At 33.1% G+C, this 25,470-nt stretch overlaps 2 protein-coding genes across 5 annotated transcripts; both read left to right on the top strand.

Annotated features, from left to right (window-relative positions):
- The first annotated feature begins 1,000 nt into the window (after nucleotides 1-1,000).
- Nucleotides 1,001-18,831, top strand: LOC114306402 (Mediator complex, subunit Med7). 4 transcript variants are annotated; one of them, XM_082893147.1, is made up of 7 exons: nucleotides 1,038-1,118; nucleotides 7,152-7,261; nucleotides 8,393-8,561; nucleotides 8,835-8,904; nucleotides 10,438-10,604; nucleotides 10,728-10,801; nucleotides 18,505-18,831. In XM_082893147.1, exons 3-7 carry the CDS (start codon nucleotides 8,424-8,426, stop codon nucleotides 18,563-18,565), a joined length of 510 nt encoding a protein of 169 aa, XP_082749273.1. In that variant the 5' UTR covers nucleotides 1,038-1,118; nucleotides 7,152-7,261; nucleotides 8,393-8,423; the 3' UTR covers nucleotides 18,566-18,831. The 4 variants fall into 4 exon arrangements, with proteins under 4 accessions (XP_028107437.2, XP_028107439.2, XP_082749273.1 ...); XM_028251637.2 differs by having other exon boundaries at nucleotides 1,039-1,118; nucleotides 8,388-8,561; XM_028251636.2 differs by lacking the exon at nucleotides 7,152-7,261 and having other exon boundaries at nucleotides 1,001-1,118; nucleotides 8,388-8,561.
- On the top strand, nucleotides 12,807-14,986 carry LOC145801477 (uncharacterized). The gene is made up of 3 exons (XM_082893146.1): nucleotides 12,807-14,030; nucleotides 14,116-14,234; nucleotides 14,335-14,986. Exons 1-3 carry the CDS (start codon nucleotides 12,902-12,904, stop codon nucleotides 14,770-14,772), a joined length of 1,686 nt encoding a protein of 561 aa, XP_082749272.1. The 5' UTR covers nucleotides 12,807-12,901; the 3' UTR covers nucleotides 14,773-14,986.
- Nucleotides 18,832-25,470: the final 6,639 nt, after the last annotated feature.

The raw sequence follows: 25,470 nt of genomic DNA on the forward strand, positions 1-25,470 counted from the left end.
GCAACTTTGCGCTTTATAAGAGAACACATTAGGGTTTTATTGTCCTTCCCTAGTTGAAACGCAAGCCTAGCGATAAATCTCTACAGCTGCCTCTCTTCTGATCTCTCTATCCGACATAGGTCTGTTGTGCTCCTCACCTCAATCATTTGAAGATCGTTAGAAAACCTATCTTGCGCTTTTTAAGTTACCCATCTTGTCTTCAATTATTTTTCCTTGATTTTTTTTTTTTGGTTCATCTGATTATTTTATTATGCATTTTTATGATACAGCTATAGATCTATCGTTCTGTTTGGTTTATGTGGAATTTTGAGAGGAAAGGTGGTAGAACTGAACTCATTTGTTTCTTGTTTTTTTAAAGTAGCCTAGTTCTACCAAGTTTACGTAAGAAACATATTATAAGATTTGTTAGTTTGTATAGGATTACTCGTTTATAATTTGTCTTTTAATAAAAAAAAATTGCACATAATACAAATTTCTATACAAGCTAAATGACAAGATTTAGAATTTAATTATAAAGAAGGGGGGTGCAAATTGAACTTTGGTGCCTTGAAATCAAGATTAGATGGGTCGTTCATACACATACAGAAAATAGTGTTCAGTGTGTTCAGTTTCAATTTTTAAAATTTAATTTTTTGTTTTCGTAATGTTTTATTTTTAATGAATATTTTTAAAATATAAAGTAATTTTTTTACTTTTTTTAAATACATCTTACTTAGATATATTTAAATAGTAAAATATTTGTGAAATTTAAAAAAAAAATAATAAATACACAAAAATATAAAAAATATATTGAATTTTCATATTTTTAGTATTCAGTAAATTTTTTAAAGATTTATTTTTATTTTTTAAGTGTATTTATATTAGGTGTGTCTAAAATTTTTTTAAAATAACTTAAAATTTTAAAAAAATTATTAAAAATAAAACAATACGAAAAATATATATAAAAAAAAAGTAGAATTTTATGGTGTGGTGACGTTAAGATGGGCAAAAATGTTATTTCACCACTAACTTGGCCCTTTAAAAACGCATTAGGGTTTCTCGCCTCCCTATTCGAGCGCCAACTAGACTACAAGCCTGCGCCCAGTCTCTCCAGCCGCACCTCTCTCTCCCCGGCACAGGTTTCTCCTCAACTGTAATTCATGAATGTCATTTGAAGATTGTTAGAAGCTATTTTAGGGTTTTTGTAATCCATTATGTGATCAATTCTGTTTTTTTTTTTTTTGTTTTTTTTATAATGTTATCGACTTTCTAGATCTGTTGTTTGTGTTTGGTTTCTGGGATTTTTGAGAGAGAAAGGAAAGAAAATAGTTGAAGGTGGAAGAACTGAACACATTTGTGACCATGTATTCATCTTCAGGATTTAGATTGTTTTTATTGTCTTTTAAAGAAGCCTAGGTCTACTAAGTCTATGTAAATTCAAATCCCACCTTGTATGTTTATCTTAAAAATGTTTTATTTTGTGAAGTATTTTCCCACCCCCATTCTTGATTGATGCATCTATATTCTTAGAAAACCCATCTTACGGTTTTTAAGGTATCCGTCATGTCTTCAATTCTTTCCCCTCGATTTTTTTTTTTTGGTTCATCTGATTATTTCATTATCCGTTTTTATGATACAGCTATAGATCTGTTGTTTGTGTTTGGTTTCTGTGGAGAAAAAAAATTAAAGAAAATAGTTGAAGGTGGTAGAACTGAACCCATTTCTTTCTTGTCTTTTAAATTAGCTTAGTTCTACCAAGTTTATGTAAGAAACATACAAATTTTTACACATGCTAAATGACAAGATTTGGAAAATGAAGGGAGTGCAAAATCATTTGAGTGTATATATATATATGTATAGTTGTTTGGGGATGTAAATGTATATGGGAAATGATATTGTAGTCTCGATTGAATGTTAGTCCTGTTTGAAGATGATCTTACTTGTTTAGATGGGTTTGTTGAGTTCTGCTTATTATATGTTTTCTTTTGGTCATTCTTCTTGCTGAAGATCTATAACTACTTAACTTGTGTTTTTGAGGTCGGAGTTGTTTCAACTTTCAAACGTTCACATTTTTCTGTGTAGTATGCTATCTTTTGCCATGTATGATACTGAAGTTATTATTTCCTGCTCTTTGAGTGGGCCCATCCATCCTAAAACATTCACAATTATTGGATCATGTGAGAATCTCCAGACATAGTAATCTTGAGGCATAACGGTTGTGAGTGTTTTGGGACAATGTGACAAAGGAATTTGGCAATGGAGAATCCCATGCTCTTTGATTGGATTTTGCTTCTTGACATGAATCGCTGAACAACACACTTGGAAGCCTCTTGAACAATTATTCACTGTTTTTTTTAATCAAAACTAGTAGCATCCAAATGTTAACTATTTTTTAACTACAGACCCCAATGTAGTTTCAAATACTATGTTTTTCTTAATGGAAAATTATACTTTCATGATCTCCAAAAAGAGACCAGTTAAAACTTAAAATCATTTTGACAAAATCAAATAAAGTAATTAGTTTAAAAAATGCATTCACTAGTGCCAGTTCACAATAATAGAGGGTGCTAGGAGTAATGGCCCTAGTATTGACCCAACCTCTCACATTATTTGCACAAAATGGTAACCCTCTACCTTGAACTTGCTTTCTCACGCTTGCCAGTCCAAGCACTCAGTATTGCATCAAGCAACAAGCAAAACCCTAGATGGAGTCAGTACTTTTAAGCCTCCAAAATGCCGTAAGGATCAGCTTTTCTCTAAGATTAATGATCTAGAAGAACGTAATGTTTCCAAAAAAAAAAAAAGAAAAGAAAATTTAAATGTATTTAAAGAAGATTATAATTAAACATAGAATTACCAATGCTTGCATGGTACCATGTATAAAAGTACAAATCTACTACAGAATTAAGAAACATAAGCAAAAACAAAGAAACCAACTAGAAAGAAGTTAAGCAAAATGTTAAAAATTAACTTTTGACAGCATGAGACATGACAATGCAGGCAAGGTGAACAAATATTTTCATGAGGTAGCATTTATCAGAGGTGAAGAGATGGTTAATGTACCAATATTAGGTCTTTTAGGATACAACTAACGGACTCCCCGTTCTTCCAACCTCGGAAGCACATCATCTGTCTACATCCATAAAGCAAATATATTTTAGTCAACTGTAGGTGCTCAAATACAAAAGTATGTTAATCAAAAATTCCAAATTGACTGGTGTGGAGGCCATTTTAGAACTAAGTATAGCTTGACAACCAATTCAGCTCCAATAAAAGTTTCACAACATTTTACATTTCAAATAAATAAATAAATAAAAATATAGTAAAATTTTGTGAAGTTTCACAACATTTTACATTTCAAATAAATAAATAAATAAAACATATAGTAAAATTTTGCTTCAATATGAAACTTTTCATAACACTAGAGACAAATAAGGATAATTTCTTGAATAGAGGTAGAATCTCACAATGTAACTACCACCAAAGAGGACATAAGTGCCTTCAATAGGAGGAGGGTCCGGAGCCGACTTAGGGTTTTGAATGTAATCCTTGTACAGCCTGTAATATGGTGGTGGAGGTGGATACGTAGTTGTTGCCGCCATTTACAGCCTTCTTGCTAGCAATACCAACCTAACCTAAAAACAATCATATAAATCAAAACAAAGCAATTTATTCAAATGTCATCCATCTATGAATACATATATATATATATATATATATAATACAAATGCCAAATGTGTATGTATCCAATTACTTGAATAATTTGAAATTTTGGTTTTCGAATCACGGTTAAAGAGATCACCACCAAGCTCCAACCACACTCTTTGTGTTAGTTTGACCCCACCCAAACTAACTTGATACAAGTGCTAGACAAAAGGAAAGGGGAAAGAAAACCAACTTTGTTCACTCATTCATCACTCTTTGCAAACCAGCCACCATGTGTCAAAGCAGTATAGCTTTCTTCGGCCCAAAGCAAGGAAACAACAAATAGAGTAAATAAACTTGAAAGTAAATATCCTCTTCTATGTAATGAATAAAACTCCAATGAAAGCCAGAAGGCCAGAATGGAATGCATTACCCTTTCCAAACAGAAATGGCTTGAGGCTAAAAAAAATATCAAAATCATTAGCATCCCACATATTTTGGGTGTTTAAGAACCACATAAGCCAACTTCTCAAACCACAAAAATTCGGTTTGACAGTTTCCTTCCAAATGAAGAAAGATGCATCGTAATAATAGCCTTCTAGAAAAAATATATTTTGTAGTCTGTCCATTCAAATATTGACTACCGCCGTCTCCAGTGAATGAGGCAGGCAACAACCAATATGCATAAACATGTACATAAATGTGTTTGTTTTTGTGTGGCTGCACGAGAGAGGGTTTGGGGCACATGATCTTATGAAGATATCAATGTATGTACAGAATGATTCAATTTTCAGTTAAGCAAAATCAACTGACATGCTGCAACTTGTAACCAAGTCAACACCACAACTATAATAAATCATTGTAAAACTTGAAATTAAAATCACTGTCCAAAAACCTACAAATTCTTAATTTAGCTGCAGAAGCAAATAGGCATTTCCAAGACAACACCGTTTTAAAATGTTACAAAACCAAGTTAAAATTTTCATTTCCAATCATCTAAAAAACATCATCAAGACTAGCAGAAGGGTCCCTCTTAATATCCTCCATAGCTTCTTTACGGCGTTGTATCCGAAGTTCTAGCATGTGAATTAGAGTTGCTCTGGCCTGAGAAGAACAGGTGAGAAAAGGAGTTAAATGCGAGGGACAGAAAATGAATTAAAACTACATATTTAGCTGAATTCTCTAAAAAAGACCAAGAACTAGAGATAGTAATTAGGAAAATTCTACTTGGTGGGGACGCAATGAATTGAGAAGGTGGTGTAAGTTCTTGAATATATTGTGATGGCCGCTCTATAAGAACATCAGCAAGCTCCAAAATATGTAGCTGGAGTTCTCTGTTAAGCGTTCTCAGTTCGTTCTTGAAATCTGTGAAAGATTAGAACATTATTAGACATCAGATTAAAAGATATTATAGATAGTTTATTCTATGAGCACTTCATGCCATTGAATATCTAATGATCCACATCACAACTGAGGAATCTGCCTTAAACTTGAGCAAGGGGAATGGGGAGGACTTGAGGTTATACTAAGACTGTAATATTAAATTCTGTAGGCAAGGTTTGCAAATTGGTGGGTTAATGGTATTTTAAGAACAACGAGACGACAACCTCACACACTTCAAAAGATTTAGAGTGAAGTGTCTGCCAGATATCATCATACATTAAACAAATAAAATCCCAATTAACTTCTTTTTTTCCCTCAATGCTTTTCATCTTGACTTACATAAACTTCAAAATTCAGGCAGATTCATAATATCATAGTCATCACCCCATCCTAGAACATTTTATAGTGCCTTAGTGGCAGAATTAAGCCACTTTCTCTAGGGAACCCTAATTCCCACAAAGATGCATTGAATCGTTGAACAACACACTTGGAAGCCTCTTGAACAATTATTCACTGTTTTTTTAATCAAAACTAGTAGCATCCAAATGTTAACTATTTTTTAACTACAGACCCAAATGTAGTTTCAAATACTATGGCTCTGTTTGGTAGAGCTTTTAAAGTTTAATTTTGTCCCTTTGTTTGAGTGTGTTGTTTGATTACAGCTTTGGAAAATTAATTCCACACTCACTTTTCAAAACACCAACTTTTCAATATTATATGTCACATCACTCAATTCAAACTCTTTTTTAAACTCCTAACCAAACAAATTTTTTACACTCAAATCATAATTCCAAAACTCACAAACTCAAAATCCAACTCTATTCTCAAATCATAATTATAAATCTCTACCAAATGCAACCTATGTTTTTCTTAATGGAAAATTATACTTTCATGATCTCCAAAAAGAGACCTGTTAAAACTTAAAATTATTTTGACAAAATCAAAGAAAGTAATTAGTTTAAAAAACGCATTCACTAGTGCCGGTCCACAATAATAGAGGGTGCTAGGAGTAATGGCCCTAGTATAGACCTAACCTCTCACATTATTTGCACAAAATGGTAACCCTCTACCTTGAACTTGCTTTTTCACGCTTGCCAGTCCAAGCACTCAGTATTGCATCAAGCAACAAGCAACCCCTACATGGAGTTAGTACTTTTAAGCCTCCAAAATGCCGTAAGGATTAGCTTTTCCCTAAGATCAATGATCTAGAAGAACATAATGTTGCAAAATATATATATATATATATATTTAAATGTATTTAAAGAAGATTATAATTAAACATAGAATTACCAATGCTCGCATGATACCCGTGTATAAAAGTACAAATCTACTATAGAATTAAGAAACATAAACAAAAACAAAGAAACCAACTAGAAAGAAGTTAAACAAAATGTTTAAAAATAACTTTTGATAACATGAGACATGACAATGCAGGCAAGGTGAACAAATATTTTCATGAGGTAGCATTTATAACAGGTGAAGAGATGGTAAATGTACCAATATTAGGTCTTTTAGGATACAACTGACGGACTCCCTGTTCTTCCAAGCTCGGAAGCACATCATCTATCCACATTCATAAAGCAAATATATTTTAGTCAACTGTAGGTGCTCAAATACAAAAGTATATTAATCAAAAATTTCAAATTGACTGGTGTGAAAGCCATTTTAGAACTAAGTATAGCTCGACAACTAATTCAGCTCCAATAAAAGTTTCACAACCTTTTACATTTCAAATAAATAAATAAATAAAACATATAGTAAAATTTTGCTTCAATATGAAACTTTTCATAACACTCAGAGACAAACAAAGACAATTTCCTGAATAGAGGTAGAATCTCACAGTGTAACTGCCACCGAAGAGGACATAAGTGCCTTCAATAGGAGGAGGCTCTGGAGCCGACTTAGGGTTTTGAATTTAATCCTTGTACAGCCTGTAGTATGGTGGTGGAGGTGGATACGTAGCTGTTGCTGCCATTGACAACCCTTTTGCCAACAATAGCACCGGCCTAACCTAAAAACAATCATATAAATGAAAACAAAGCATATCATCCATCTATGAATACATATATATGCAAATGTCAAATGTCAAATGTGTATGTATCCAATTACCTGAATAAATTGAAATTTTGGTTTTCGAATCACAGTTAGAGAGATCACCACCAAGCTTCAGCGGAGAGTTCAACTGTCCAAGAGTTTGTTCAAGATTATAGATTGGAGAGACGACTCCTATCTCCGAGACAAAACCAAACTAAGAGTGACGAGTCCTTCTCTCTAGGGCTAATGAATTCAATTGATTTTGTGTTTTTTCAGTTTGGCCCAACATATATATAGGAAGGACAAAAAATTGGGCCTCATTATTAGAATAGGCCTTTTATTTTATACCTATATCTCTAAATTTCATATGGAATGAATGTTTTTAGGCTGATTTTTTGATTATTTTAATTTAGTTTAAAAAAGTTTTGTTTAGAATAAATTTTTAATTTTTTCTATAGTTTTATGAGAAAAAAAGTAAAATAATTATGGTTTAGATATGACATTTTATCTTATTAATTTTTTAATATATTTTGTCTTTTAATGGACTAAACTAACCTTAATTACCTTGCCAAACGGATCCTAGGCATTATTTTGATTGTAAATTATAAACTGATTTTTTTACTTATTATGAAAAGACGTACAAAAAATTAAATAAATAATATAATTTAAATAAGTTAATAAATTAATAAACTAACTTTCATTAATTCATTTCAAAATGACCTAAGCAATTTGGCACCCCTCTATTTTAAACCAAAATTGGGAGCCCTAAGAGCATCTCCAAGGGGATAGTTTAAAAAGGCTTGTTAGGCATTTTAGTCAATGTAACTCTAATTTTGAGTTTCAATGGGCTGGCTACTTTACCATCCTATTTTTTTGGTGGCTACAGTTGAAGAGCCCCAGAGGTTCTCCAAACAAATATGTATGCATATATCTTGGATTTTTGTATATTTATGTCTTGGATTTGAGATTTTATATATGTTATATATGTATATGTTTATGTAGCAATTTTATATGTTTTTTCAATTCTGTTTGATGAATTACGGAATAACTTATTTTGTATTTTGTATTTTTTTTTCCTCCTCATTCTACAGGTTTTGTATGTTTGTATGGGCAAATTTATTATTATTGCAAATTTATATTGGTAAAATATCAACAATTAGCATTTTTTGTTTTAAAAATTAATTAAGTTAGTTTGAATGATTAGCTAAAATAGAGTGTGGTTGGAGAATACAATAGCTAAAGTAATTAGGTAAAATAAAGAGTGTACTTTTTTCGTACTTTGGCTAATGAAAAGTAGAGAGTGGATGGATGATATGTTTTGTTTTGATTTACGTGATTGTTTTTAGGTTAGGCTGGTGTTATTGTTGGCAAAAAGGCTGTAAATGGCGGCAACAGCTACATATCCACCTCCACCACCATACTACAGGTTGTACAAGGATTACATTCAAAACCCTAAGTCGGCTCCGGAGCCGCCTCCTCTTATTGAAGGCACTTATGTCCTCTTCGGTGGCAGTTACACTGTGAGATTCTACCTCTATTCAGGAAATTGTCCTTGTTTGCCTCTGAATGTTATGAAAAGTTTCATATTGAAGCAAAATTTTTCTATATGTTTTATTTATTTATTTATTTGAAATGTAAAATGTTGTGAAATTTTTATTGGAGCTGAATTAGTTGTCGAGCTCTACTTAGTTCTAAAATGGCCTTCACACCAATCAATTTGGAATTTTTGATTAATATACTTTTGTATTTGAGCACCTACAGTTGACTAAAATATATTTGCTTTATGGATGTAGACAGATGATGTCCTTCCGAGCTTGGAAGAACAGGGAGTTCGTCAGTTGTATCCTAAAAGACCTAATATTGGTACATTTACCATCTCTTCACCTCTTATAAGTGCTACCTCATGAAAATATTTGTTCACCTTGCGTGCATTGTCATGTCTCATGTTGTTGAAAGTTATTTTTAAACATATTGTTTAACTTCTTTCTAGTTGGTTTCTTTGTTTTTGTTTATGTTTCTTAATTCTGTAGTAGATTTGTACTTTTATACATGGTATGTACTTTTATACATGGTACCATGCGAGCATTGGTAACTCTATGTTTAATTATAATCTTCTTTAAATACATTTAAATATATATATATATATATATATATTTTGCAACATTATTTTCTTCTAGATCATTAATCTTAGGGAAAAGCTAATCCTTACGGCATTTTGGAGGCTTAAAAGTACTAACTCCATGTAGGGGTTGCTTGTTGCTTGATGCAATACTGAGTGCTTGGACTGGCAAGCGTGAGAAAGCAAGTTCAAGGTAGAGGGTTACCATTTTGTGCAAATAATGTGAGAGGTTAGGTCTATACTAGGGCCATTACTCCTAGCACCCTCTATTATTGTGGACTAGCACTAGTGAATGCGTTTTTTAAAATAATTACTTTCTTTGATTTTGTCAGAATGATTTTAAGTTTTAACCGGTCTCTTTTTGGAGATCATGAAAGTATAATTTTCCATTAAGAAAAATATAGGTTGCATTTGGTAGAGATTTATAATTATGATTTGAGAATAGAGTTGGATTTTGAGTTTGTGAGTTTTGGAATTATGATTTGAGTGTGGAAAATTTGTTTGGTTATGAGTTTGAAAAAAAGTTTGAATTGAGTGATGTGACATAATATTGAAAAGTTGGTGTTTTGAAAAGTGAGTGGAATTAATTTTCCAAAGCTGTAATCAAACAACACACTCAAACTAAGGGACAAAATTAAACTTTAAAAGCTCTACCAAACAGAGCCATAGTATTTGAAACTACATTTGGGTCTGTAGTTAAAAAATAGTTAACATTTGGATGTTACTAGTTTTGATTAAAAAAACAGTGAATAATTGTTCAAGAGGCTTCCAAGTTTGTTGTTCAACGATTCAATGCATCTTTGTGGGAAATAGGGTTCCCTAGAGAAAGTAGCCTAATTCTGCCACTAAGGCACTATAAAATGTTCTAGGATGGGGTGATGACTATGATATTATGAATCTGCCTGAATTTTGAAGTTCATGTAAGTCAAGATGAAAAGCATTGAGGGAAAAAAAGAAGCTAATTGGGATTTTATTTGTTTAATGTATGATGATATCTGGCAGACACTTCACTCTAAATCTTTTGAAGTGTGTGAGGTTGTCGTCTCGTTGTTCTTAAAATACCATCAACCCACCAATTTGCATACCTTGCCTACAGAGTTTAATATTACAGTCTTAGTATAACCTCAAGTCCTCCCCATTCCCCTTGCTCAAGTTTAAGGTAGATTCCTTAGTTGTGATGTGGATCATTAGATATTCAATGGCATGAAGTGCTCATAAAATAAACCATCTATAATATCTTTTAATCTGATGTCTAATAATGTTCTAACCTTTCACAGATTTCAAGAACGAACTGAGAACGCTTAACAGAGAACTCCAGCTGCATATTTTGGAGCTTGCTGATGTTCTTATAGAGCGGCCATCACAATATGCAAGGAGGGTAGAAGACATATCTCTTATATTCAAGAACTTACACCACCTTCTCAATTCATTGCGTCCCCACCAGGTAGAATTTTCCTAATTACTATCCCTAGTTCCTGGTCTTTTTTAGAGAATTCAGCTAAATATGTAGTTTTAGTTCATTTTATGTCCCTCGCATTTAACTCCTTTTCTCACTTGTTCTTCTCAGGCCAGAGCAACTCTAATTCACATGCTAGAACTTCAGATACAACGCCGTAAAGAAGCTGTGGAGGATATTAAGAGGTACCCTTCTGCTAGTCTTGATGTTTTTAGATGATTGGAAATGAAAATTTTTACTTGGTTTTCGTAACATTTTAAAACGGTGTTGTCTTGGAAATGCCTATTTGCTTCTGCAGCTAAATTAAGAATTTGTAGGTTTTTGGACAGTGATTTTAATTTCAAGTCTTACAATGATTTATTTTTTGGACAGTGATTTTAATTTCAAGTCTTACAATGATTTATTATAGTTGTGGTGCTGACTTGGTTACAAGTTGCAGCATGTCAGTTGATTTTGCTTAACTGAAAATTGAATCATTCTGTACATACATTGATATCTTCATAAGATCATGTGCCCCAAACCCTCTCTCGTGCAGCCACACATAAACAGACACATTTATGTACATGTTTATGCATATTGGTTGTTGCCTGCCTCATTCACTGGAGACGGCGGTATTCAATATTTGAATGGACAGACTAGGAGATAAATTTTTTCTAGAAGGCTATTATTACGATGCACCTTTCTTCATTTGGAGGGAAACTGTCAAACAGAATTTTTGTGGTTTGAGAACTTGGCTTATGTGGTTCTTAAACACCCAGAATATGTGGGATCAGTGTTATCAAAGGCGAGCCTAAGCGCTCGCCTAAGCGCTAGGCGAGGCGAGGCGAGGCTTCGGCGCTTCATGTGTCATGAGGCGAGGCGAAATGGAGAGGCGATGTAGAAGCGCCTGAAGCGCGGCTTAGGCGATGAAGCGTGAGGCGGAAAGAAGCCACGCTTCATCGTATTTTGCCTAATTTAAGTTGGAGTCATCTGGGCCCTTGATTCGACTTCGTTCGAATCATCTAGGCCCTTGATTCGACTTCGTTAATTAGGAAATAAGAAGCCAAACCTAGATCGACTTGCCGAAGTTGAATCTCTTCTGCTGGTCTTCTTCCTTTCTTCTTCATCTGGTTCGTCGATCGTCTGCGTCTGCCGAAATCGAATCAAATCGAATCGAGGTGAGTTCCTTTCTTCCTTTCTTTGTTCGACTTCACCTGTTCGACTTCACCCTGTTCTTCTTGTTTGACCTCACCTGCTGTGCTTCTTTGTTCGACTTCAACTTGAAGAACAGTGTCGAACACTGTCGACTTCGACTTGGTTCCGCATTTAATTAATTCAATTTTTTGTGGTTAATGTTGTTTTTTATTCGAATCAATTTTTTTTTTAATTAATTTTTAATTCTCAAAAATTAATTTTTAATTTGCAAAAATTAATTTTTAAAATTAATTCAATTATTTTAAAATTAATTTTTTTTCAATTAATTCAATTATTTTTTTTCTTATGTGATCAATTAATTCAATTAATTTTCTGATTATTTTAATTTCCTAATTATTCAATTAATTATTTTAATTCAATTAATTTGTTTAATTCAATTAGTTTAATTAATTTGTTTATTTTAATTCAATTAATTTAATTCAATTAATTTCTTGATTATTTTAATTTCCTGATTATTCAATTAATTATTTTAATTCAATTAATTTGTTTATTTTAATTCAACTAATTTAATTCAATCAATTTCCTGATTATTTTAATTTCTTGGTTATTCAATTAATTATTTTAATTCAATTAATTTGTTTAATTCAATTAATTCAATTAATTTGTTTATTTTAATTCAATTAATTTAATTCAATTAATTTCCTGATTATTTTAATTTCCTAGTTATTCAATTAATTATTTTAATTCAATTAATTTGTTTAATTCAATTAATTCAATTAATTTGTTTATTTTAATTCAATTAATTTAATTTAATTTATTTATTTATATTAATTCAATTAATATGTTCTTTAATTTCTTTATGCTGAAACATTGAATTGCTTGTTGGATAGAATTAATGTCGAAGTCGAGTGAAAGTAAAAAAGATCCGGCATGGCAATATGCACGGATGGTAAATCCCCAAAACCTTTCAAAGTTCATTTGTAACTTTTGCGACAAAGAAATGAATGGCGGTGTTTACCGAGTCAAGCAACATCTTGCTGGTGGTTATAAAAATGTTGTTGCTTGTAAAAAATGTCCATCTCATGTCAAAGATGAAATTAAAGACTATATGTCTCAAAAAAGTCAATCAAAGGTGCAATTGAGGATGGAGGATGGTTCCTGATTTTGATGAGATGGATAATGATGACGATGATGATGATGAAATTCTTGAGATAAATCAACATGGTAAAAGGCTTGTTTCTACTCAAGGTTCTACCCGTCGAGAACAAGGAAGTAACTCCTCCAAATCTGTTGGTTCCAAACAACCAAAGCAAAAGGGACCCATGGATGTGTACTTCACCCCTGATCCGGAAGTTGTGGTGCAAAATCGTAAAGCCAAGGGAAAGCAAACAAGAATTGATGATAATGATCCTAGCAAGAAGGTGTTGAGAGATCGGGCTCTTGTTTGGTTTTCGAGGTGGATGTATGATACGGGTATACCTTTCAATGTTGTGAACTACAATAGTTTTGGGGCAATGGTTGAAGCTTTTGGGCAATATGGTCCTGGCATGAAACCACCAAGCTACCATGAGGTGCGGGTTCCTTATTTGCAGAAAGAGGTAGACCACACTAATAAGACCATGGAGGATTTGATGAATATGATGAGGCAATTTACCCAATGCAAGGATTTGATCAAGCCAGCAAAAACTCGATTTGCAACTGCTTTTCTAACTTTATCAAGGATTCATCAACAACAAACCAACTTGAAGAAGATGTTCACTTCAGAGGAATGGACCACAAGCAAATGGGCAAAAGAACCACAGGGTAAAAAGACCGCACAAGTCATATTAATGCCTTCTTTTTGGAACAATGTTCTTTATGCTCTCAAAATATCAAGTCCTCTTGTTCGTGTACTGCGATTGGTTGATGGTGAGAGAAAGCCTCCCATGGGATATATTTATGAGGCAATGGATAGGGCTAAAGAAGCCATTGCAAAATCATTTAATGGAAATGAAGAGAAGTACAAGGAGTTTTTTGAAATAATTGACAATAGATGGAATGTTCAATTGCATAGGCCTTTGCATGCAGCTGGGTATTATTTAAACCCAGAGTATTTTTACGCAAATCCGAATATTGAGAAAGATAAGGAAGTCATGTCAGGCCTGTATAAATGCATACAAAGGTTGGTCCCAAGCAATGAGACACAAGATAAAGTTTGCGCAGAGTTGACTACCTATAAGAAAGCTGATGGTCTCTTTGGGATGGCTTTGGCCATTAGACAAAGAACTACAAGGGCACCAGGTGATCTATATTTTATGCTTAAGTAATTTTAGTTAGTTTTTTATATTTTAAATATTCTTTCTAATTAATTAGTTATAATCAACAGCTGATTGGTGGAGTGCATATGGTTCTGAAACGCCAAATTTGCAAACATTCGCCATCAAAATTCTTAGTCTAACTTGTAGCTCATCTGGATGTGAGCGGAATTGGAGTGTGTTTGAACATGTGAGTACCTATTTTTAACTATAGTGAATATGAATACCATTAAATTTATTAATACCTAGATAAAAATTTGAATATTTTTATTTGGTTTGAATTTTTGCAGATTCACACCAAAAAGAGAAATAGGTTAGCTCAAAAACGTCTGAATGATTTGGTATTTGTTAAGTATAATAGAGCATTGAGACGTCGATACAATTCCCGTGACACTATTGATCCCATTGCTTTGACGGATATTGATGAAAGTAACGAGTGGTTGGTTGGGAGGATGGAGGAGGAACTTGTCTTTGAGGATGATACTTTGACATGGGATGATGTTGCTAGAGCTGCTGGAGTTGAGGAAAGTAGTCAAAGAACTAGATCAACAAGGGCAATAGAAAGGGGTTGTTCAACTTCAAAATCAGCAGCTAGACCTAGATTGCAACTTATTGATGAGGAAGAGTCAATTTCAGATGGGGGAGAGGAAGAAGATGCAGAGGGATATGCTGAAGCCAATGATAATGAAGAAGAAGTTCATTTGCTTGATGTTGAAGATGATTTTTAGAACTTTTGGATTGGTGGATTGTATTTGTTTTTGTTGGATATTTTCTTTTGTTTATGGATATTTAGTATTTGGAATGATAACTGCATGATGGTTCTTGAAAATATTTATATTTTTGTCTATACCATTTATTTTGAAAAAATATCATTTCTGGTCGCCTCGCTTCGATGAAGCCCTCGCCTCGCCTCGTCGCCTCGCGCTTAGGCGTTAGGTGACCTTGTCGCCTCGGTTCGCTTTTCGCCTTAAAAAACACTGTGTGGGATGCTAATGATTTTGATATTTTTTTTAGCCTCAAGCCATTTCTGTTTGGAAAGGGTAATGCATTCCATTCTAGCCTTCTGGCTTTCACTAGAGTTTTATTCATTACATAGAAGAGGATATTTACTTTCAAGTTTATTTTCTCTATTTGTTGTTTCCTTGCTTTGGGCTGAAGAAAGCTATACTGCTTTGACTCATGGTGGCTGGTTTGTAAAGAGTGATGAATGAGTGAACAAAGTTGGCTTTCTTTCCCCTTTCCTTTTGTCAGGCACTTGTATCATGTTAGTTTGGGTGCGGCCAAGGGTAGGGGCGGAACCACATGTAAGTGTGGGGTGCCATGGCACCGTTCAGCTTTCGAATAACTCCCATAGATACTAGTATGTCTCACATAATAATCTCCCATTCTCTTTATTCTGGCGCCCACCAATTTCAGCTGGTTGTGATTAATATGATTGACTAATGATTGTAGAAGAATAAGAAGCGACCCATTTAAACATTTTCTGGTTATTGATTTTCTTGAGATAGAATCAGAGATGATTATGCAGTGAGTTTGATCTCGGTTCTTTTGCCCCATAACGGATTACGTGACCAAATTGAGCTGAAATTACTAATTTTCTTTTAAAAATATGGTTTAAAATTGTGTTGTGATTTATTATGTGATGAAATTGATATGAAACCACCCATATCTGATCTGATGAGAAGGATAGAGTGGAGGGGACACAGGATGGGACACCAATTTGGTACACCCTCTCAGATGGAATTTTGGTTTCGCCTTGGTCAAGGGACTGGCCAGGCCCAACCTGAGGTCTACTAGGCCTTGCACAAGGCCACTGAAACCCAAACCTAAACCTGAAATACTCTAGTCTAATCCCAGCCTAATCTCTACAGAATATGTTTGGTTTGACTCGAGTGTACTCAAAAACGTGAAGATTGTAAAGAAATTGTTAGATAGAGAAATGGAAAGACCGAGAAGCATAGTTGTCAAATCGGGATTCGTATCGTGAATCGAAATGATCTCGTACCGAATCGCGAATCGAATCGAATCGTGAATCGTAAAGATTCAGTCACTTTTTCTAAATCACTTAAAAACATATATCTACACATTTAGATGTTAAATGTATCTTATGAATATAAAATATTTAGACTTAAATCAACAAAAATGTTATTTTGAATAATAATCACGTAATTTAATACGTAAGAAGTTAACAAAGGTTCCTATGTAAAATCACCATCTTACCTTTTTTTTTTTTTTTTTTAGATTTTTTTATCAACCATTCTTAATAAAGGTAATAACCAAATAGAAACTATTAATTTCTAAAGTAACAATAGTTAACAACGATATTGATATTTGGACAATAAGCATATATATTTTTCTAAGTTAGAGTGAGCAAATAATAAGTAAGAATTATTTAGGATATTTTATTTTAAAGCCTAAAACATTTTAACAGGTATAACTGACCTCAAACATGTAGTATTCAATTTAATAAAATAGTAATAGATAATTCATAGTGTAACTCTAATCTTAAACATCTTTAGAAGATACATTACAATTTTTTGAAGGGGACAAAAATGAGAAGAAAGGTTAAAAATATGTTAGGTCTGACTGAATCTGATTGGATCCTATAAAAAACTCCATGATCACTAAAATAATAACAAATCATATATATATGTTGGTTATTTTGGTATTAAATATTATTAGAAGTTGTATTATGTCATTTTCACTAAAAATATGAAAAAAATGAGTCAAAAATATGTCGAACACAATAATTTCAAAAATTGCATGAATCGTAAAAAGTGAATCGAATCGTGAATCGATTGTGAATCGTGCGATTCACGAGAGATTCACTTCCAAAATAGATTCACTCATAGATTCGTATCGATTTTGCAAAAATTGCGTATCGAATCGTGAATCGAATCGTGAATCGTAAGATTCTGATAACAGAGCCGAGAAGTTAGGAAACAACCACCAAGAACAAGTAGAGAAGAAGATGAACACCATGTTGAGACGAAATCTCATGGCCGTGTGATTAGGGGTGCAACTCGGGCGGGTTCGGGATGGTTGGGGGTCTGCCCAAGCCCGACCCGAATTGTATTTGGCACTGCCCAAGCCCGCCCAAGCCCGACCATGAACCCGAACATTGTTGCCCAAGCCCCGCCCAAGCTTTGTATTTTGAACTCGGGTTGCCCGAATTGCCCGAATTGCCCGAGTTCAGAAACTTGTAGGTAGATCTAAGGGTAGACATAAAAGATGCTAATCTAATGGTAGAAAACTAACCAAAAAAAAATAAAAAATAAAAATTAAGACTAACTCTTTTACTTAATTTATATATATTACATAATTTGTTAAATTATATATATATATTATATATTATATATTATATAATATATTAAATTGAATTCGGGTTCGGGTTGCTCGGGTTGGCCATTGGTTCTGCCCAAGCCCGGCCCGAATTGCAATTCGGGCATCAAAAATCTGCCCAAGCCCGTCCAGATTACAAGATATAGTTGCCCAAGCCCTAAAAAAACTCGGGCTGGGCTCGGGTTGCTCGGGTTGAGCCCCCCCGAGTTGCACCCCTACGTGTGATAGATCAATTGAGTACCTAGTGATAAATCATTAGGTCAATGCCTGTAGAACTTTAGTTATAGTGCCTGTTGATGGATTGGAGCTAGGGGTGGGCATTGGCTGGGATGGACTTGGGCTGGACTTGCACTACTTATTAAGGGAATATGTGTTTGGCCAAGACTGGTCTGCCTAACATTGGGCCTATGTGGTCATCCCAAACTCAAGTCCTATGAAAATACAATTCCGAAGCCCGTACACTTAGCCAAAAAATGCAAGGAAAAATGCGCACAACGATTCATGCATTACTCAAACTACAGGGTACTAATAAATGTGTGTTTGAATCAATCATGCATTTTCTTTATTCATATTTGTATGAAGTGCAAACTATTTGGTTTGCTTCTAGTTGAGATGGTGAACTTTTTGATTGATGTGGTGTTTGAACTAATCACAGAGAGACAAAAAGTCGGTGAAAGCTGTATGTATCAGATTGGTTTATCTTCCACATGTTTATCTCCTAGAACCTTGCACTTCTACATGCTTCGTTCGTTTGATCTTTAGCATACTAGATGGAGGCCTCATCCTACACAGATGGAGCCATAGTCATTTAGTTTACTAATAAAACTTAAATTGGCATCATGTTGTAAAGCTCTAATTATACGAGGTTACAAGCCTACAAGGAGGAACTAATACTATGTGTGCGCACTGCATTAGTTCATTAGTGGTTAAACTCTTAACCTTAATTCTCCAAATGGACGAGCAGTAAGCAACAAATATAACTGTTGCCCTATGTGGTTTTCCAACCAATGAAGTCAACTTGCTAGTGATTGAGCATGAAGACAGTGTGCTTTGAACATGAATTCTATGGTAAGGATTCAATCTTTTTGAATTGATGTTGTTTCCTTTGCTTTGTCTAGGAGGAGAGAAGAAGCACAAAGACTTCTCAAGGAGGCTCTTGGAACATTAGATGGACATTAGCATCTGTGAATAATATATGCATATGTTGATGACTGCAACCCCCAAACTCACAAAAATGTTACAACTCATGCAGTAAGTTTATTATTGGTTGAAAGCCCTGGATTTAGGATACATTGGAGTTGTAGTTTGGCAAATGACACGCAAAATTAGTGGTGACAGTTTCATTTGTAATTCTCAATATTTGCAGTGCTTGTTATGAGCAACTTTAGCCAGATCCTCTACATGGTAAGTGGGATATATATACCTGTGGGATTGATTTTGCATTATTATCTGTGCTTAATTTATCTTCATTAGTTCTATTGTTTATGTTATCTGTTATATACCAAAATCTACGTTATGCCATTAGGTTAGGAAAAAAATACACCAAAAGCATGAGAGGTTGCTGTATAGAGCTTTGATAACCATAGTTACATTTAGGAGACAAACCTCTAAACATCTTAAAAGTATCTTAATGCTGTGGCCAAACACCTCCTAAGCAGATCAAGGGCCACAAAAACACTTCCAAAGCAACCAAATGCACACCCCACTACCGGACGAGGAACCTTAGCCTTCGTTTGGTATAGTTTTGACAAATTTAAATTTAATAATTTAAATACAATAACTAAATGCTTCTCATTCCCAATCAAATTGTTAATAATCAAATCAATTTATACAAGTCTTTTTTGTTACACTAAATATTAAGATCAAAAATTGTTGAGACCCCCATTTTTAGGGATCCTCATGACTTACAAAATGATTTGAACCATTTATGTATTTGTTTTTTGTTTTCTTCTTATCTCTCTTAGATAAGTAATCCAGATCATTTTAAGGGTCATGTGATTATCAAAACAACAAAAATTGGGGGTGTCAATTATTGTTGATATTAAGACATGTTCTTAAAATATAAAAAAGTGATAAATACTTCAAAGGCTGTGCCAAGTGGGAGCACAAGGCCCGTTTGGTAGAATTTGTTGCAAGTTGAAAGTTAATAATTAGAGATAGAGGCATCTCTCTTTCAACATTTTATTAATTATTTTTCTTAATAAAAAAATTACTTAAGCTATTTTGGCCTTGTAGCAAGCTAAAAATTAGCTGGAGTCATCTCTCCTTCAAAATTTTATTAATTATTTTTTTAATAAAAAATTCTTTAAGCTATTTTGGCCTTGTAACAAGCAAAAAATCACAGTTAAAAAATAAAATTTGAAAAAAAAAGTTATAAATAGTTCTAATAAATTGCGAAACATAATCTTATTAAATAGTGAAATAAAATGATCATCCTATCAAAATATTTATTCTTATGTTTGGTTTATTAAGAAAATAATAAAAAATATATTGTAAATAAAATTATCATTTGCCATTACAAGGGAGGGATTGATCATTCCACAAAAAAGTCTGAGAAATGACTATTGTATTCTATTTGATCTCATTTCGTATTTCATTCTGCCTTATTCTAGTAAATCAAATCAAATAGTGCGTTAGTTTGATATTGAGGGGGCCTAGTAGAGCGGTTGTATTCAGAGGGGTGACATTTTCCCCTTGGAGTGGTCCACTAAAGAAAATGAAATATTTAGCATCTAGCTAGGGAATATACCTTGTCTCTTTCTCTCATAGCCTAGTCGAACACGAAAGCAACTTAAGATTAATCATCAACTTCAAATTGTTTGGTAGATACACACAAAACACAAGTGAATTGAAATTGAAAATCAGGCAAATTTCAAAGAGTATCCAAACTCAAATGGGTCAATTTTGAATTAGAAATTAGCCCCATCAACATACATGTATAATAATCCCTATGTAGCAGCAGAGCATGACAATCAAAATTGCATGGTCACGACTAATGATACGATTCATATCACTAAGCTCCGTGTACATTCACATATGAACAAGGAGCATGACTGATGGACAAGCGATATTTTACGAAAGAGATTAAAAAAAAAAAAAAATTTGAAAAAGAAAAAGGGTATGGATTCTTTATACAAGAAGAGAAACAGGAGAGAAAGAGGGTATGCATTTTTTTTACAGGAAGAAGAAATAATATTTTACAAAGCACATAATATATGGCTTTTCTATAGAGAGAGAGAGAGAGAGAGGGTTGAGTGATTAGTCGCGAAGAGCGTGGGCGTGCCAGCAGAGAAGCATGGAGATACAGCGGCGGAGGATATAGCAGCGCGCCCTCTGCTGCTGCAACACCGCTACACACCTTCTCCGAAATTCCAATATGGTGGTTGTTATTGCAGATGATGATAATCCTCCTCCTCTGCCCTTGCTCCTATGATTGTTAGTGGTATTCATGTTGGCCTTCATCATGAATCAGGATTTTCTAGACTGATTTTTTTTAGAATGATAGTAGAGTGATAAAGTTAGATAGTCGGACGGCGGAGTTAAATAGATCCACCACACCACACGACAGAGCTGCACGACGACGCCGTTCCTTGCACAAAAGGATTATTGTCTCTGTCTTTGTGTTCGTTCTCTAGGAAGACTAGTGCAACAATTGGCCTCTTTATAATATATATATATATATTAAGTTTTTTGTTTTTTAAAGTATACGTTAATAAATTTGATGCAGTTTCGAGCCTTGTTTGGTGTCCTAATAATCAAATAGCACAAGTCAAAACATCCTTCTTCATATTCTTAATAATTAATTTTTTTTCACTATAAATAAAAATTACATCAAACACTTTAAATTATGAAAAAAAAAATTAAATAAATTATAAACAACTCTTATATATTGCACCACCAAACTAAGGTCTCTATTTCTATTTATAGTTAGAGCATCTCCAATGGCAAGTCATTGGAGTTGTTATTGCCAAATTATAGTAGCAATTCATAGAAATGAGGCTCCAACAGCAAGTTATGACAACTGTTAAATTTAGCAAATGTCAAAACTTGTGTCAAATACAACCTTTAGCAACTGTCATAACTGTCAATTCTTATAAAAAACTTTCTTCTCTCCCTCTCTCTGCGCAAAATATCACTTTCCCTAATGTTCGCCATTTTTGCAGAACGAAAGTTGGAAACTCCGGATGACCAACCAAACGTCCCGCACACACTAGTTTCTGTGTCAAAATGGCAAAAATGGCAGCCTTCCATTGGAGCATTATTGCTATAATTTGAGTCAAATGCTATTATTCATTACCACAATTTGGCAATGGCAATGCTATTATAGCATTTGCCATTGGAGTTGCTCTTAGTGAGACAAAAATAATTTAATAAGTTAAAAAACTAAAAAAACTAATTTCTAACTTGTAAGAAGTTGCACCCAACAACTCAATGCATTCCTTTGTATTACTTCTAATTACAATCTAATTCCAATCTCGATCTTCATGGTTATGACTTAGAATCCAATTAATCATTCAGCAACCTAATCTAGGTAACTTGAGTTGGTTGGGATTGAAACCTTAATACTCATTATAATACAAAGTTTTAGAAATATATACTATATATATTTTTATTTCACATGATTAAGTATAGAAAAATTAATCTTAATAAATGAAAACAACCATATATGAAACATGGGTACCATATACAAAATAAAAATCCAATCAACCTAATCTTAGACCCACAATCGAACTAAGAACCAATTCCAACTCAAACTCAGTCATATTGTTTGTCTATTTTTAATTGATTGTGTCGTCTTTCTTCTGTAATTTTATGGATAAAACCATTTATTTTACCTATCATTGTCTTCTAGACCCAAAAAAACATAAAGAAAGTGTTACAAAACCGACTTAGAAGCAATTACTATCAAACTAGGAGTTTTGTACAATGAGGAGTTTTGTTTTCATTTTTTTTCTTCTTAAAAACACTATGCTGTGAAAGCAATGAGATATATATATAAAAGTGGATTATAATAATATAATAATTTCACTGTAGTTGCTTGCATGCATGCTGCTATCATCTCTATTTTTATAATTTGATGATGTCCCTTTCTCTTTTGGTTTGTTGTGAATTTATTTTCTTTGTATATTCTAGCTGAGTTATGCAATAATGATCATTCTTATCTTATTATTCGATATCTCAGTCTAATTATCAATATTACATTGAAGATATCTTGGTGGTGAGACTTGTCACAGCAATATTATATTTCATAAGTAAAATGATAAATATTATATGATATAGATATGCGATAAGTGTGACATTATTATTTAATTTATAAATTCTGAAATAGAAAATTTAAAAACAAAATATATGTATAGGATTGCTATCTTCAAGATATGCTAGATATATATTATGGGCTCTTGAAGTTCTTTCTTTAGGATATAATATTATACTAACATTAAAGACTTATTCTAAGATTGCAATTTGCAATCCTTATTATAATATATATATCTTCAGTCATATCTTCAGTCGACTATGGCCATGTTTGTTGGGTGGACTGGATTAGTATTTTCATGACTAATAGTCCTAGGATTACAAATCCGTTTGGATTATGTATCCTATCTTAACTAATAGTCAAGTTTAAAATAATTAGTCCGTACTTCAATTGTTTAACCAAATATCGGATTAATAATTTTATTGGACTATTAGTCCAATCCCAAGCTCATGTCCACCCAAACAAACATGGCCTATGTGTAATGGAGAGCTGTTAAAGCCTGCGGATCATCAAAGGTCTTACTTTGACATTTTGTAGATTATTGGTAAAAAAAATAAATTGATTCGGTATTTATAATTATATAATTTTGTAAGTGGGATATTTATTTTTTTTATAAATGAATTACATACATTGGACAATAAAAAATAAATGATTTAAATTATAATGAGATACGTGGTGAGCCTCATAGACTAGAATGAATCTATCCTAATATCTCATCCTATCACATCTAAGCATGCTCTTCTTGTTTTGTTGAAAGCTGTGTGAGGTCCTATCATTTTCTTTTCTAGTTTTACTTTTTGAATAAGTAAAATCTCGATTCAAATTTATTCGAGATGATTAGTTCTAAGGGATTGATATTAAGAATTACAGGATAATTTCATAATATAAAATAACTTGGACAATGAAAGTTTCTTTTTGATCTTTTGACAGTGAAGTGTTTCCCTTCTTTTGTTGTGCATTTTGACAAAGGAGTTTTTTTTTTTTTTTTTAAAGAAAAAAGAAGAAGATTTTGGATAAGGAATCTTACTATTATTCAGTGTGTTTGGTTTTTGTTTTCTGAAAATAGATTTTTTCATTTTTTGTATTTTTTTTGTTTTTAGTGAATATCTTTTACATTTTAAGTAATTTTCTTACTTTTTTAGATACACCTTACTTAGATGTATATAAATAATAAATTATTTGTGAAAAAATATTTTAAAAAATTAATAAATACACAAAAATATGAAAAATGTATTGAATTTTCGTAATTTTTCATATTTTTTAAATATTTTTTTCACAAATATTATACTTTTTAAGTGTATTTATGTTAAGTGTGTCTAATTTTTTTTAAAAAATTACTTAAAATATTAAAAAAAATTCATTGAAAACATTAAAATACGAAAAATAAACAAGTAAAATTTTTCGAAAACCATTTTCTAAAAATTAGAACTAAACAATTTTTCTTCAGCATTTAGAGAAATAACTCGAATATTCAAAGCCTTTCACAAAGGGAAACTGATGTCTTAGACGTAAGGGTGTAATTTTGTCCTGGCCCGGCCCATTCGGGCTCGGGCCGGGCCCATATCGGGCCTTGCGGGCTCCCGCCAAAAAATTGGGCCGGGCCGACCCACGAGCCAGAAAACTAGGCCTAGGGGTATTCAGGTTTTGGGCGGACCAGTGGGCCGGGCCCATACCGGGCCTTGCCGGCTCCCGCCAAAAAATCGGGCCGGGTCAACCCACGGGCCAGAAAACTAGGCCTAGGGATATTCAGGCTTTGGGCGGACCAGTGGGCCGGGCCCATGGGCATGGGCCTAGGCTCGGGCTTGGGCGGACCTAAACAATTTTTTTTAATTTTTTACACCTAAATTTTATTATTTTTCATTAAAAAAAATGGACATCGGGCGGGTCGGGCTTTTGGGAGGGCCTTGAGCGGGCCAAGCAGACTGGGTCCATGGGTTAGGCTTCAAAACGATGGCCCAAGCCCTAATCCAAGGCATCGGGCTGGGCTCGGGCCTTAACGGGCTGGGCCCACCTTGGGCGGCGGGTGAGCTTCGGGCGGCCCGAGGGCCACGGGCCAAAATTACACCCCTAGATGATAACCATAATCACCCAATCGTACGACCAGGTCTACACAATATCAAAATGAAAAATGGAAAAATAAAAAATAAAAAAATTATAGAAACTTATTTAAGCTACAATAAATAGCATCTTCGCATATGTCGTGTATTCTTAAATAGAAGGTAGTTTGAAAAATAAATAAGGCATTCCGATTCTTAAAAGGCAACGGGTGTGTTTGATTGGACGGATTGAATAAGGGGAAATTAGAATCTATCGAACTTTAATCCTGAGACTGTGAATCTCCCTAACTATTTAGTTGGATTGTATGTGTATCTCGTGTTTACTTTCTCATGATATTAGATGTTTAGAACTGATTATTTTTAATGAATCTATTGTTTGGTTGGACGGACTAGATATGATAAATGAATAAAAGACTATTTTACCATTTTTCAATTGTTTACTAAGTAATAATAGTATTAAACATATCTTTAATATTTTAATTATTTTTAACTAGATTAAATAAAATTTTATTTTATTTTATTTTATTTTTTACACAATTAAATAATTTTATTTTTTAAAAATAAAACAAAATAAATAATTTTTTTAATTAAAATTTTAAATAAATTTATTTTTTAAAATAATAAAAATTAAATAAAACATCTATTAAAATTTAAATAATGAAATTATATAAAATATAAACAAAATTTTAAAATAAAACATCAATAAAAAATTATTTTAAAAAATTAAATAAATAAAACATCAATAAAAAGTTAAATAAAATTATTTTATTTTT

Source organism: Camellia sinensis, chromosome 10 (genome assembly GCF_055761805.1).
Source record: "Camellia sinensis isolate YWXY chromosome 10, ASM5576180v1, whole genome shotgun sequence".
In the NCBI taxonomy this organism is placed as follows: domain Eukaryota; kingdom Viridiplantae; phylum Streptophyta; class Magnoliopsida; order Ericales; family Theaceae; genus Camellia; species Camellia sinensis.